This window comes from Pocillopora verrucosa, chromosome 10 (genome assembly GCF_036669915.1).
Source record: "Pocillopora verrucosa isolate sample1 chromosome 10, ASM3666991v2, whole genome shotgun sequence".
NCBI classification, from domain to species: Eukaryota; Metazoa; Cnidaria; class Anthozoa; order Scleractinia; family Pocilloporidae; genus Pocillopora; species Pocillopora verrucosa.
This window is the reverse complement of record NC_089321.1, coordinates 14,945,958-14,959,896: the sequence shown is the minus strand read 5'-3', so window position 1 is coordinate 14,959,896 and position 13,939 is coordinate 14,945,958. Positions and strand designations below refer to the sequence as shown.

The following is a 13,939-nucleotide window of genomic DNA, read 5'->3' as shown; positions in this document are numbered from 1 at the left end:
CTAAAAACAGCACCTTTTTTCTAGTTTTAACACAGATAGCCCAAGCTCGCAAATGAGCCTCCGTAAATATGCTAAGGATCTTACGTTACGCAATGGGCGAAAGATAAGGAGCTTTAGAAAAATAAACAGTTGCACCTTCAACCTAAAAAATCTGAACTAGTTTTGAAAAAAAACAAAACAAAATTACCTCGCGTAGGAGATTGTTCCTTTGTACAGTGTGAGTTTTCTGAGCTGATTTGGGACCTTTTAATTCGGTTTGAGCTCATCTGCTTTGCCCTTTATAGAATCCTAGGGTTGAGAGTGCGACAGTTTAGTCGCATATCGTGACCCTAAATGTCGCCCATGCATTGCGCAACGAAGACACATTTGCTCATTTTGCAAGCTTGAGCCACCGGTGGTCTAATTTGAACTGTACGTTTTAAATTTTCTCAGCCAATGCTAGCAAAAGAAAAAAACGCTCACAAGGAGAACTCTAAATAATCTCTCTTTTTTCATTTTGAAATGGGTTGGGAATTGCAAGGTCATTTACCGGTTAACGAACCTCGCCCGTTCCCCCTCCCACCTCCCGGCAAAGGTAAATTTGGAACAACCTTGGCACGCCGCTGTTGCAAAATAGATCGCAGTACCTGATTGGCTGGATCATGTACATGATCTGAACAGACATTTACATAATAATAATATGTCCAAAATGGCGCAATTAGGAAGTAAAGGCCTTCTACTATTATTCATCATACTAAGGGTCGCAATTTCTTCATCGGAAGAGTCCTGCGATAAGGTTGATGTATGTACATGCAAGTTCAAGAATGGTTCGACAGTCAGTTTGAAAGATGCGGACGGTGGTTCAAAACCGAGGTAGGACGGTGTTAAGTTTCAGAATCTTAAGTGGTACTGCCGGTGCTGGACAGAACACAACTCCACTGCTCTTGATCCTAGTGTTCATTACTGTGAAGAACCCTTTCATATTCACGTCTTTATCCGCAGTTCACTGATTAATTTTCATTTATTCACAGTCAGTTATTCATCACTTTACGAGTTTATTTGGAACCGACATAATAACCAGCTCACAGTTAGCTTAAGTTAGCTCAGTTTGTGGAGCTTTGCAACGGTATCGCAGAGGTGATTACGGGTTCAAATCCCGTACAAACCTGAATTTTTTTTCAGGCCTCACTTTCAGTACTGTTCATTACTGCGAAGATCGGTTTAATATGCACGTCTTTATTTGTAGTTCCCATACATGAATTTTATTCATTCACAGTCATTTAGTGCTGGTTTTATTTTGTGAAACTTCAAGTGGAATATGCATGTACCTACTATACATGTTACTCAATATGTTTTTAGAATCTCTTCTCAGTAAAAAGTTTAGATGACAAGGAAATATCAGAACATCCTTTGACCTTTTAACCTCCTAGATCTGATTTATGATTCTCCCTTTTAGCTGCTACAGTTTCTTTGTAAATGAGTTACAAGAATTTGGTGTTAGATCAAGATAATGTCTACCAGATAAGTTTGAATATTCTCATTACCTGTCAGCTGGATAATCCATGGGTTTGATAGGGAGAAGATACATGTTAATCACCCCTGGGAGTTAAAGGAGTTAGGGGAAGAAATCTGTATATAATTTATAGTATTTGGTTTAATTTGACCATTTTAACCAAGATTATAATTTTAGTGTGCTACAGTTGAATTTACCTTTTTTTGTTCAAATTTGAAATAGCTTCACAAATATAGGTGGCAGCTCTGGCCGCTTTTTTGACTGGAATCCATGCACACCATTCGATGACCCAAATGATTCTCTAGGCTGTAAACAAGTCATGGTGAGTGAATTTGGGTATAATGCTTAAATTTAAAAACCCTGAAATTGTCAATGTACTCATTAAAATTTTGTCGAGGAACAGTTTTGTAAGGTGAATTGGCTACTATAGAGAAATTCAAAAGCTAAGATTTCAAGCGTTAGCCCTGCATCAGAACCAATTTTGCTCTGATGAAAGGCTAAAGCTTGAAACTTCAGCTCTAGAATCTCCCTGAGTGCCAATTGATATTGTAAACCACTTTATCCTGTAATAGTCCCCATGGATTCATCAACATAGTTTCTTTGGAACCCATCTCCTTTGTACATGATTTTTATTGTTAGCCTGCTTTACTAGGAGATCTTCATTTTGTGTAGACTCCATAGTGCTTATCAGACTAGAGGCTTGGTAAGAAAGTAAAATGCGTAAAATGTTTGCCTCAGAAAATTACAAAGAGGCAAAGTGTTGAATGTGATTTTTTTTTCTGCTGGAAGCATATTCTCACCCATGAACAATCATCAGTTGTGTATGATGTTTGAGAGCTTTAGAATAAAATATTTGAGCACTGATTAACATGAAGAACATTCTCAAGACCAAATATAAGTCTGGTTGCCAAAAGTGAATTTTTAGTGCCATAGGAGACTAATATCCTTTGCAGCCATTATTTATCTTGTCATGTAACAGGGTTGCATGATGAGACCAAACAATGTCTGCAAAGGAGACTCATGGAAAATCAGCTAGTCCCAGTTTCAGACCTTGATCTGCATATTCTGTGTAGTGCTTGAACAAGTTGATCTAGCATTGCATATACTCCATGAAAAATTTTCCTGGTGCTACAATTGTTGGACAAATTCAAACCAGTTTGAATTTTTGTGACTGACAGCAGTATATCAGTGGCGACTTTTCTTGGAAGCAGTATGCAACTAGTGGCTAGTGGCACAACAAGGTGCCTAGATTTTTCTCCTGAAGTATTCCTTGGCCTTAATTTGGATGTTGCACTTGTTAGCTATACTTAAACTCGTATTTATTCTTACAATATATACCTAGGTTTGTCAAATAGCCACTTCCACTGGGACCCCTGCTGGAAGCAAAGATACCAGTTTTAGTGTGGATGCTTCTGGCAATGTAGTTATTTCGTACGGAGTCATAGAAGGTGGGCAGCCTACCCATGGAAGGCAAGTAAACAACTCTAGTGTTGTGCTGTATCAATGTAATTGATTTTTAAAGGACAACTGTTATGGTATAATCTAACTGACAGAAAAACACTACGATTCTACAAAGTTATCTACTTCTTTAAACAATGAGTAGTATTCCTAATAAGGAGCTACTCCTAAAGGCAGCACAGCACTTATCATCAATAGACTCACCTAAGACCGCCACAGTCTATATCTTAGTTCACCACTGAGGTGAACTCACAATTTTCTCCCCATTGTTTCTTCAAACTAGCAATCTTCCACTGTAGCTCTCTCTCACAGTTTAGCTTTCTAAACAGTCAGTCACTCCCTACAACAACAACAACAACTACTATTACATAATTGAGTCTTTATATACATTCACAAAGTGTTCTGGAACATTCCAGAAGCTTTACAAAAGAACTATTTAAGTAGTATTACATAATAACCGTGACTTGATGAAAAGTTCTAGAAAGTTCTATGATATGAATGTCAGTATGACCAAGAAGTCTGGAGATTTCCAGAAGCTTTTAATTACAACAACAATTACTCATAACACAATAAATGTAGATACCCTGATATGTCATGTACAGACAACATCCTTCATTTTGGCTTCAATAGGCATGGATATTTGATCAGACAGTATTTGTTCTGAATTGTGAACAGTTTTAGGAGAAGGAAGTTTGAGGAAAACTGTGAGCTTTAAGGAATTCACAATGTTCAAAGACAAAAATACAAGCATTTTTTCATGTCAATTGGAGACTATAATTGTGTTTTTTATCCTTCAGACATTTTTTGTAACACATGGAAAAAAATGTTAGTAAACAGCTTGCATTTACTGTTTTTTACTGTTGTTAAAAACCCTTTAATTCCTGTGAGTGACTGAGACAGAATTTCTCCTTACTATTTCTAGACAGTGTTATGCAGACAAGTCATGAGAATAAAGTAAAATATCAATTATGGGATTACTAATTGATCTGATACCAAATTCTCCAAATTGCCATCATTATAATTGTATGAAAGACAGTAAGGAGACTTATTAAAGAGATATTGGAAGTTAAAGGGTAAATGAAAGATGATGGAAAAAAAATAATCAGGTGTAACATGCAACAAGCATTATTGATGTAAGCCAGTGAAGTTTGTCATGAATAATGGAAAAATTGGAGCCTTTTTTTTCCATTTTTTTTATTTTTTGTTCTGATCTGATTTTATTGGATGAAGTTAACCTTTTATCTCCCAAGATATCATTAGTGATTCTCCTTACTATCTGCTATCCAATTCTTAGATACTAGTTCGGAAAATTTATTATTGGATCAATAAATAATCACCTTGTTGATATTTCTCTTTATTCTCCTCACTTGTGTGCTTGATATTGTATTGATATTGTAAGGAGAAATTCTGTGTTGGTCACCCATGGCAGTTAAAGGGTTAAGAGAACCTCGGTGCAAAAATCAAATGAAGATAAACAAATTTCTACAGCGCTGATACTCTAAATTCTCTCATTTTATGCATACAGGTAGCCTCGGGTAAGATTTGAAATGCTTTGTAGTTTTTTTTTTCCTGAGACATGTTCAGACTATCGAGAAAAACGAAATTCGCATTCACCTGAATGGGATCACGACATTAGGCAAGGCCGAAAATAGACCACTCCTCCCCGATTGGCGTTTCAAAGATATTGAGTCAAGGAAGTTTTTACACAGGATATTCTTAAATGAACTCTTTCATGTGTGGAAAACGTAATTTTGTAAGAATTGGTTTGATCAGTATTTTTGAACCACTCGCAAAAGCAGAGTACTCTCTAAATTTATGAATATAAATTTTTTTCACCGTGGAAGGAATGATTTTCAAATACCGTAAACTGCCGCTTATTAGCCCGCCTTCCCCCGCTTATACAGAGCTACCCCGGTACCAAGAAATTACATCCAATTGTTAGCCACCCTCTTACTTTTCATGTTTATGAGATAGGAACTATTATGTGAATTATACGTTAAAATTCAAAGAATAGGAGAGCAGAGACGAACCTAAAGTGAAAAGTCTGAACTTCCGTTTTGCCTAGTTTCATTTTAGTTCGTGATGTTAGCTGTAATTCTAATCCAAATGTATTGGAGCGAATTCGGTTTGATATAACGTTTGAAAGCTAAATTTTATATTTATACATGATTATAATAAAAAAAAAAACCAGAAACAAAAAAGATGAAACAATCAATGTTAAACGTATTTCGATCAGCATTTCTAGAGCTCGTGAACTTCGTTTCAAATGAGCGCTTTCTTATTCCGGTTATAAACCCCTCCGTTTATAAGCCCTCCTAAAACCGCCTTAGGAAGCTGTTTTCGCCTAGGACGTATGGGCGACAGTTTACGGTATGCGTAAAGTTCTTTTAATAATTTTTTGCCCGACAGAAAACTCTTCAAAATAGCGCATGCAAGACATCTGAAGACACGAAATTAGTCAAATCACGCCATGTGCGCGATTGAACGCAAATCAGCATACCTGTTCTCTTTAACTAAAATAACTTAAGTTCGTTATATGAGAATTCCCTAAGTATAAAAATGTCATACCTTTGTTCATCTCTGTCTTGCTTATTTCTTGGGAAACGTATGTTCATCAGTTGAAATCCCGTTTGTAACAAAGTTGTGAAGTTGGTGATCGAACGTGGACCATAACGAATTCGGTTCCCTCTGAAACGACTCCACGAAATACGTTCTTTTGAATATGATAAACTTTATATCTCGTTCTCTCTGAGTTGTACTATATACCTGTTGAGCAGCTTTCAGGAGATATTTTCCATAAGCGACGACAAACACGCAACTCAGCGGGGTACACTTCAGCTCGACTCATTGGCATAATGGCGTTTAAATGGAGGCTTGCGTGACAAGACTGTGCATCGATTTTCTCAACGGGTTTAGGAGTCAAAATGACCCTTGTAAACATCTTCCTCAACTCTTCCATTCCTAAGATCGTATTACTAATTCTCCTTATTGTCTGTCATATTAATTCTTAGAAAGCCAATTCGGTGAATATGGTATCGGATCAACTAATATCTCCCTAATTAATATTTTTCTTTCTTCTCATTCCTTGTCTGCTTGATATTGTGTTAATATTGTAACGCTATAACGGGAAATTCTATCTTGGTCACTCATGGGAGTTAACAGGTTAGTATTTCGGATTTTTCTTCGTTCTTGATGTGGACATCTTTCCCTTCAGTCTTTTGAATTACCTCATTTACATCTGCCTTGATGTAATTCAACTATCCCGAAAAATAATTTTTGAGAAAGGCGAATTTCTAAATCTCACTTAGGTAAATATCGCAGAAAAGGCTTCTTCATTAGTTACTCCAGGAGGGTCTGGGTGATGGATGTGACGGCTAGCGGTTAAAATTTTGGCCAATTTACGGCTAACGGTTTAAATATCTTCCCACTGTTGTCGCAGTAGATTGTTTTTACGGTTAACATTGTTTTACGGCTAACAGCTAAAATTTTTCAATTTTTACGTCTAACAGCTTTTTTTTTTCGGCGTTGTACGGCTAGCGGTTAACCTTATCGAGACCCTCTTCTAAGAGTTCAGTTAGTGAATGGCAGTAAGAGGATCGAAGTTGTATGAGAGATAGTATGGACCTTAAGCAAACCACGATGGCGACGGCAACAAGGACGTGGAAAAACAAAAGATCTAATTGTTGACCAAAACAAGCCTTCTTGCTAGCTTTAGTCTCCAATCAGAATAGAGAATTTGCATCATCTTTCCTGCTTGCAGAACCACGCATATATATTAATAAACAGGGTTGTTAACAAAGATTTTGAGTAACCGGACTGTGTGCAAGGTTGGTGGCGCTGGGGGTCGAGGGTCCCTGCAAAGGTTCTGAGAGCCACAAGCATTATTCGGAATAGCTTGCGTGTTTCTCATAGTAGAGGGTAAAATGCGCCGGTTGCAACTGGCGACTTATTTTAACAAATCTGCATAAATATATGTTATTTGCCGGCTGGGAGGCCCGTATGGTGAAAAACTGTGACCGAGGTCTTGAAAATACTGCCCGAGACCGTAGGCCGAGGGCAGCATTTTCAAGACCGAGGTCACAGTTTTTCACCATACGGACCGACCCTTAGCCGGTAAATAACATATTTATTGTTTTTAAACTTGACGAAATTCTTTCCGAAAGAACCCGAATGATTTATGGACGTAAATACGGAAAGATCTTTCATAAACTGAACAATTTTTGAGTGGGTAAATGGTAGTTAAAATAGAGGTGATGCAAATTTAAGAGAGATGCCTCAGCGAAACATTTTCATTTCCGTAACGATAAAGGTGATTTAAAAGGCTTCCAAACAAACTTTGAAACATTATTTTTACAAGTATCTGTCACAATCTGACACCTGTCAATTAGAGAGCGCGCAAGAAAAAAAAAAGCGTAGGAACATTTGAAAACAAACAGAACTAGTTTGGCAAGGACAGTCACGACAATGTTTTCTTCAAAATCAGTTAATGATCTAACGGAAAGTATTATTCACTCTCATCGACCATTCATTCATGTACGAAGATTTACCTCTGTTCATTAAGTAAACGGCGAGGAAAGTAATTGTGAGTAAATTCAATTTTTTTATTTTGAAGTTGTGAGAGTTTGCTCGTTTGTTTGCTGTAATGGCGTGTTTAACTCTGATCTTTCCTTCACAAAAACTAAATTCGAACGGCACACTCCAACGAGACACAAGGGAATTTAATGCGGCCTTTTCTCAAAAAATTCCTTCAATTTCTGTTGTGCAATTTAAGGTACAAATGTCCAAATTGAACGGAATTGGAAAGACTCAACAGGAGCGTATATTTGTTGTAGAACTTAAATTAAAACTTCGCTCGCTCTTTCACTATGAACAAATTGCTCGAGAAAATTCAGATATTAAATGAATGAAAGTTCTATCGTTCAGTTTAACTGTAACCAAATACCTCACGTTTCAACTTTCTGGGTACTTTTTGTGAACGATTAAAATTAATTGCAGACGGTTTTTAGGCCGCTTGTCAACCAACGTAATGACATTATTGTTTATACAAATTCATTCTGAAACCAATATTTTTCTGTCAACCAAAGTGATTTGATAGAGAGAAAAGAGAGGATTCATAAGTTATTTATCGGCTTGAGGTAGTGACCGACGTGTTTGCTTAAAAATACTGCCCAGCCGGAAAACGAGGTATATTTATGAAAAATGACAACGAAAGTTGGGATGTACTCGGCGACTCACGAAAGCGTTACCGTGGCCCGTGGGCAGAGATAGGAAAATACTGACCGGGTAAAGAACCAATCAGATTGCAAGATTCGTTACCGTGCCCTCTAAAAAAACAATAAAGATTGTTATCATTTGTGGTTTGTAGTGATATAAATACAATAACCAGTCTTTGTGTTTTGCTGTACATGTGACTTTGTAGGATGTCTAAAATAACTTTGGTGTGCGATCGAAGTGCAGCAGGAAATGGAAAAATATCAGAATTTACAGAATCTGGAGCAAGCACAGGAACCTCAACATATGTAATTATCTGCCTCTTGGTTTGTTTGTTTTTTTTTTTTCCTTTGCTTGTAGAAATGCCGGGTAGTATGAATGAAAAACTAAAGAAACAAATACTACACCTTTTTTTTTTCCTGTTTTCTTTCTTTTCTTTCTATTTTAGATGAACGTTCAGGCTGAGATTGACTAAAATTTTAAGAGCATACTAAGAACATACCTAGGCTGAGAGTCACCAAAGAACGTCTTTATTTTGCTATTTTTCCTTTTCTTTTTTTTTTTGAGAAGTATAAATAAAGGTTAAATAAGCATTCGCTCCAAAATTCCTATGAAAAAAAGGGGGTGTCGTTGTTTTCATCATCCTTAGGCCTTCAAGGGTTTTAATTTGAACTTTTTTCAGGAGCAGCTGCCGATACTGTTATTGGCGGCTGTTTCCGAAAAACGGGCCGTGCCTTAGGTGCGAACAGTTAAGAAGCGCGGCGGTGCTTGTTGGAATAAATATGGTTATCTCGATCTGAAATTAAAACGTCAGATCCTAACGAGGAAGCTGACTATTTAATAGCGGATATCGGAGTGCCCCTATTCAATCTTTTGCCGAATAACCATTGTAGACATATTTTAAGGCGCGTCATGGTATCCACGGGAGAAGAATAAATGAAAGTTTGTGAAAAGGTTTTATAAATGGCTAAGTGGTTGCAAACTAGTAAGTCTAATTATGCAACTGGTTTGCAAGCATGTATTTCGGAACCACCTCAATATGAGGAAAAAGTGCATCCAGGAATTAATTAATTTTACGTTTGCTACTTTTGTTTTCCTAGAGTGGAACATTAAAATCAAAGTATGCATGTGCCGAAGGAGGATCATCAGGAGGTCTCAGTGTTGGCAGTATACTTCTTATTATGTAAGATTATGCTAAAAGTTTAGTCACGTGCTCTAACTAGAATCGACGACTGTTGTCTCTTGTTAAGGAAGGTGGCTTATTTATTTGTTTTTCCAAAAGAAACTGAGATGCTGCGAGCGCCCTGATTGGTCAAAAACCCATCGTTCATTGCACCGGTAAAACCACTGAAGATTGAAACATTTTAAGATTATTTTTAAAGAAGCAGTATCCACTTGGAAAGTAAAATGAGCTCTCTTTTTGGATAATCTAGCGCTGAAAAGGTGAATCTCAGTCATGAAGATGAGAGTGATCTTCGCAGTAAAGAACACGACTAAAGCAGTAGTGAATAAAAAAGCTAATGTGATGAATATGAAGCCTAAAAAAATTCAGGCCTGTACGGGACTTCAACCCACGACCCTTGCGACATCGATGCAGTTCTTTACCAGCTCATCTAGGAAGCCAACTAAGAGCTGGTCATTTTGTTGGTTCCTAGTAAAACCGTTTAGTGATAAATGATGAATGATCTCTGCAGTAATGAGTTATCTTCATTCCTAAAGTTCCCAATACCTCTTTTTTGTTTGTTTGTTTGTGTGTTGTTTGTCGGTTGTAGATTTCGTATGTAAATTCCTAAAGTTCCTTGATCTGTCTCTTTTCAGCTTTTTTCCATTAGTTCTCATGTACATTATCATCGGAGTGTTGATAAACCGATATGGCCGTGGTGTAGAGAGCATGCCAGAGTTATTACCAAATCACTCTTTCTGGGCCGACTTCCCTTTCCTTGTAAAGGTAAAGAAATATAAATTAGAACACTGGGTGAACCTACGGTATGGAACAATGGTTTGGCTACCTCAATTTCACTGACTTTTCTTTCACCACTTCTTTGTTTCTTTTTTCACGTGTAATTTTATTCGAATTGTTATGTGCAATGTCTAATTGGCTTGTCTATCATTTATCGTAGTGTTTTTTCAATTATTACAATTTTTTTTATTTTATTTTGTGTCTTATAATCATTATTATTATTATTATTATCATTGTTATTATTATTATTTACATTGTTCGAGTACAAGCATGCTCTCTCAGTTATTTCCTTTGTCCAGTCAAACTTGTTATTGAAGAATTTATTTTAATGTTTAGTCCCGTCCGGCCTCGATTCGCTTCGCTATTTTGCGGGTAGTGATTGTTGAATATATAGATGTATAGATATATGGATTTTAATTGCTAAGGTGAATATTTTTTTAATGTCTTTTTTACTTTTTTTTTTTTTTTTTTTTCAGGACGGAATTGTGTTCACTGGTGGTGCGATCAAAACTGGATGTTCCTCTCTTAGTAGCAAATTCAAGAAAGATGGCTACGCTGAGATTTAAGCTAATATATTAATTTTATGCGACGCAATTCAAATTTGTGGAAGTTTAGGAAAATTTTAAGGTTTCTCATTGTGTTAACTAAGCCTCAGACTTGTTCGTAGCAGTTTTTTTCCCTTACGCTAAACTGCATGCGAAGTGAGTGCTTGGAAAAATCGTGAGCATGGAGACCGAAGCTTCCATTTTTATGATGATTTCATTGCAACTAAGGCCCCGTCCATACGTATCCGGATAAATTTGAAAACGGATAAATATTTATCCGTTTTCAAATTTATCCGCGTCCACACGTTGCCGTTTGTGAATCGTTTTCGGTGTCCACACGTAAACGCAAAAACGATTTGAAAACGATGACGTCGCCTACTGAGCATGCTCTTTAGAGCAAAACATGTGCCCGCAGTCTGGCGTATCCTGAGAATATGAAAATAAGCCACAATGCTTGAAATGAGACTCATTAGTACCGAAACTTGAGCTTGTTTATTCGCCATGTTTTCATTAATGGTCGATCGGCCGAGAGCACGCGTTGGACTAGGTTTGAATTGTTACGTCATCGTTTTCAAATCGTTTTCAAATTTATCCGGATAAGGCGTCCACACGGAGACGCTTAGCCAGCGTTTTCAAATTTATCCACTCTGGAGAGCGTTTTCAAATTTATCCGTTTTCGGTGTGTGAAAACGCCGTTTACGTGTGGACGGAACCCGTAACCGTATAAATATTTATCCGTTTTCAAATTTATCCGGATACGTGTGGACGGGGCCTAAAATTCGTGCGTTTGCCGATTCATCATTTTTGTGGGTCTTTGTAAAATGCAATCACTGATGGTAATAGTTTTATGCGCTAAGAAACACCTTTAACGTGAATACCTAAGAATCATCGAGCGAAGTTTCAGTTTCTACTCCAATTCGTAGCAAGATCGCAATAAAATTTGAGCGTTCTTAACAACTGCGGTATCTCAGCGACGTATAATTTTTAACTTGCGCGGATTGAAATCGTTGGATATTCACAAGCGGGTTTTTTCGTTGCCTTGATGTCGCTGCAAAGATCGCGGGAAACAAAATCCTTTTTTTTAGGGAGGGTGGGGGTGGTTCAGAAGGAAAACTTCTGCTGCCCCTACTTCGGAGCTCGCGTCCAACTCTCACGCTCTCCGTTTGCAATTAACGAAAATTATTTTACCGGGGAGAAATGGAAGTAGGTGGGGGTTGAATGTTGATTGATGTTACCGAGAAACTCCTACTTAGCAAATGTAGCAATCAAGACAAACAGTTCTTCCAAATAATAAGCGCTAGGTTTCTTTCTCGTGGTAGTATCATGTAATTAGAAATATGACCTTTGTCATGACAGCTTTTGAATTAGTATCTTTTAAGCATTCTTTTTACACTCGTGGAAGCACATGAATTTAAGTTTTGAATAGTAATTTTATGAATAAATAGAATATTCAACATTGATCAACGTTATTTTTGTTCTTAGTTCACCTCAGCCTAAGTGTGAGTTAATAATAATAGTAACAATCATAACCATCATCATCATGATCATAATAGTAAAAATATAATTGAAATAATAATAATACTACAACTACTTATAAAGATAATTATATTGTTAATAGTAATGGTAGTAAAGATAAAACCCTGTTCAGAAAATGAACCCGCATATTCGAGAAACGGCGCATAAAGTCTGAGCGATCTACCCGGTAAAACATCTTCACGTAAGTTAGATTATTAGCATACAGTAGGTAGTTGAACTTATCGGCTAGGAAAATTTGCCGATTAATGTTCATTGGTTGTTAAATTCATCGATAACAAGCAACTTCACGCTGCAGCAGACGAATTAAGCAATAAACTAGTTCTGCTTCTCCGGTTATTTAGTAATACATTCACTTAGGACTTTTGTCCATTTGAAGTAAAATTATCAAGTCTGCATTTTTGAAGACTTCATTTTTCTGGGTTGAAACAACATCTGGCCATGATGGTTGCTTAGTCAGTTGCTGGCTTAAATTTTCCTTACCAGTTCAATATTCAGTGATATAATCCAAATAGCTGATGCGTGCTGATTCGGAAAGCAATGCAAGCAAAATGCGCAGTTTTATTTCAACGCCCAGTACAGGTTCGGAAATTTCAGAGTCTGCTTAGAACGTTGATTAGATCTTAGGTATACCTACAACCATCACCAAAGACGTCAAAAGCAATACCTTTAGCGAATACAAGGTGAAATTACTAAGGTCTCTTTTAACTGCGTCGAACACAATTCTTCCTCCGAGTATTTAGCTTGCGATTTTACGGATCATTATTCGCTGTATTTGGGACACCAGATCGTTTGGTAACGCAACGAGTTGCCTGCACGATACGAGATTCATGGACTTTTCCAAAAGTCGATGAAAGCGAAGATGAGCCTAATGTCATTGGGAGATCTATATCAGTGCGTAATTCGGGTTACATAACCCGCTTAGTGTAATATTTCGGTTTGTCAAGTGGTTGGCATCCGGAGCAGGTACATTAAAACGAAGGCAGTCATGTGTTCTAATATTGCAACCGGAAACTAGAGTATGGATGTCACGCATCCGAAAATTTTGCGAATCGATGATGCCGCTGCTTTTATTTCGTTGTTTCTTTTTGTTTTTTTTTTGTTTTGTTGTTGTTGTTGTTTTTTATTCATGATTTGTTTATCTCTTTTCAGTAAACTTCCTCGATCTTGTGTCTGAGAGCGAAAAACTGTTATTCGAATACATTGTGATGCGATTCCTTAATTGAGTTCCTTAATTGGGGACCCCAGTTGCATGGGGTAACCCGCCTAGCCGTGGTCGAAAAATAAAACGCGTTTACATGTAATCTAACAACCCCGGAGCTGGAGGGAGGTTCCCCCACCTAACATGGAGGTGGGGGAACCCAGGAAGATGAGGTAACCCGCCTGTCCATATAATTTCTTATTTTATTTTGATCACGTTTACATGATAGGTGGGGTGACCCGCCTAAGCGGGTTGCCCGGTCTGCCAGGTAGGGTAACCCTGTCAGCCGGGGTGACAATTTGCCATGTAAACGTGTCAAGGTGGGGTAGCCCGCCTAGCTGGGGTCGCATTCATGGCAAAAAGCTCAAAAGCGAGACATGTACAATATTTGTACACTCTCTAGCCGTCTCATGGCGGAAATCACCAGAAACCGCAACGGACACACAAGGAGTGTAAAATGTTCACATTTCGGAATATTTAGCGTTGTAAATCGACCATATTTGGTTTCCCAAACTATTCCGTATAACGTATTAAGTCAA

The 13,939-nt window shown here is 37.5% G+C and overlaps 1 protein-coding gene and 1 long non-coding RNA gene across 3 annotated transcripts; one reads left to right on the top strand and one right to left on the bottom strand.

The window, feature by feature from the left end:
* Positions 1-332: 332 nt before the first annotated feature.
* Positions 333-12,194, top strand: LOC131796312 (cation-dependent mannose-6-phosphate receptor). The gene is made up of 7 exons (XM_059113895.2): positions 333-852; positions 1,715-1,814; positions 2,835-2,962; positions 8,370-8,469; positions 9,262-9,344; positions 9,980-10,109; positions 10,598-12,194. Exons 1-7 carry the CDS (start codon positions 680-682, stop codon positions 10,685-10,687), a joined length of 804 nt encoding a protein of 267 aa, XP_058969878.2. The 5' UTR covers positions 333-679; the 3' UTR covers positions 10,688-12,194.
* LOC136283832 (uncharacterized) lies at positions 863-6,082 on the bottom strand. 2 transcript variants are annotated; one of them, XR_010718934.1, is made up of 3 exons: positions 5,519-6,082; positions 3,155-3,290; positions 863-2,868 (listed from the first exon to the last, which is right to left on the bottom strand). It is a non-coding gene; the product is annotated as an uncharacterized lncRNA (long non-coding RNA). The 2 variants fall into 2 exon arrangements; XR_010718935.1 differs by having other exon boundaries at positions 863-2,865; positions 5,519-6,080.
* Positions 12,195-13,939: the final 1,745 nt, after the last annotated feature.

Coding starts and splice junctions, on each gene's coding strand:
- LOC131796312 (XM_059113895.2), top strand. CDS start 680: ATGTCCAAAATGGCGCAATTAGGAAGTAAAGGCCTTCTACTATTATTC. Junction 1,815..2,834: donor TAGGCTGTAAACAAGTCATG/GTGAGTGAATTT, acceptor ATATATACCTAG/GTTTGTCAAATAGCCACTTC. Junction 2,963..8,369: donor GGGCAGCCTACCCATGGAAG/GCAAGTAAACAA, acceptor GTGACTTTGTAG/GATGTCTAAAATAACTTTGG.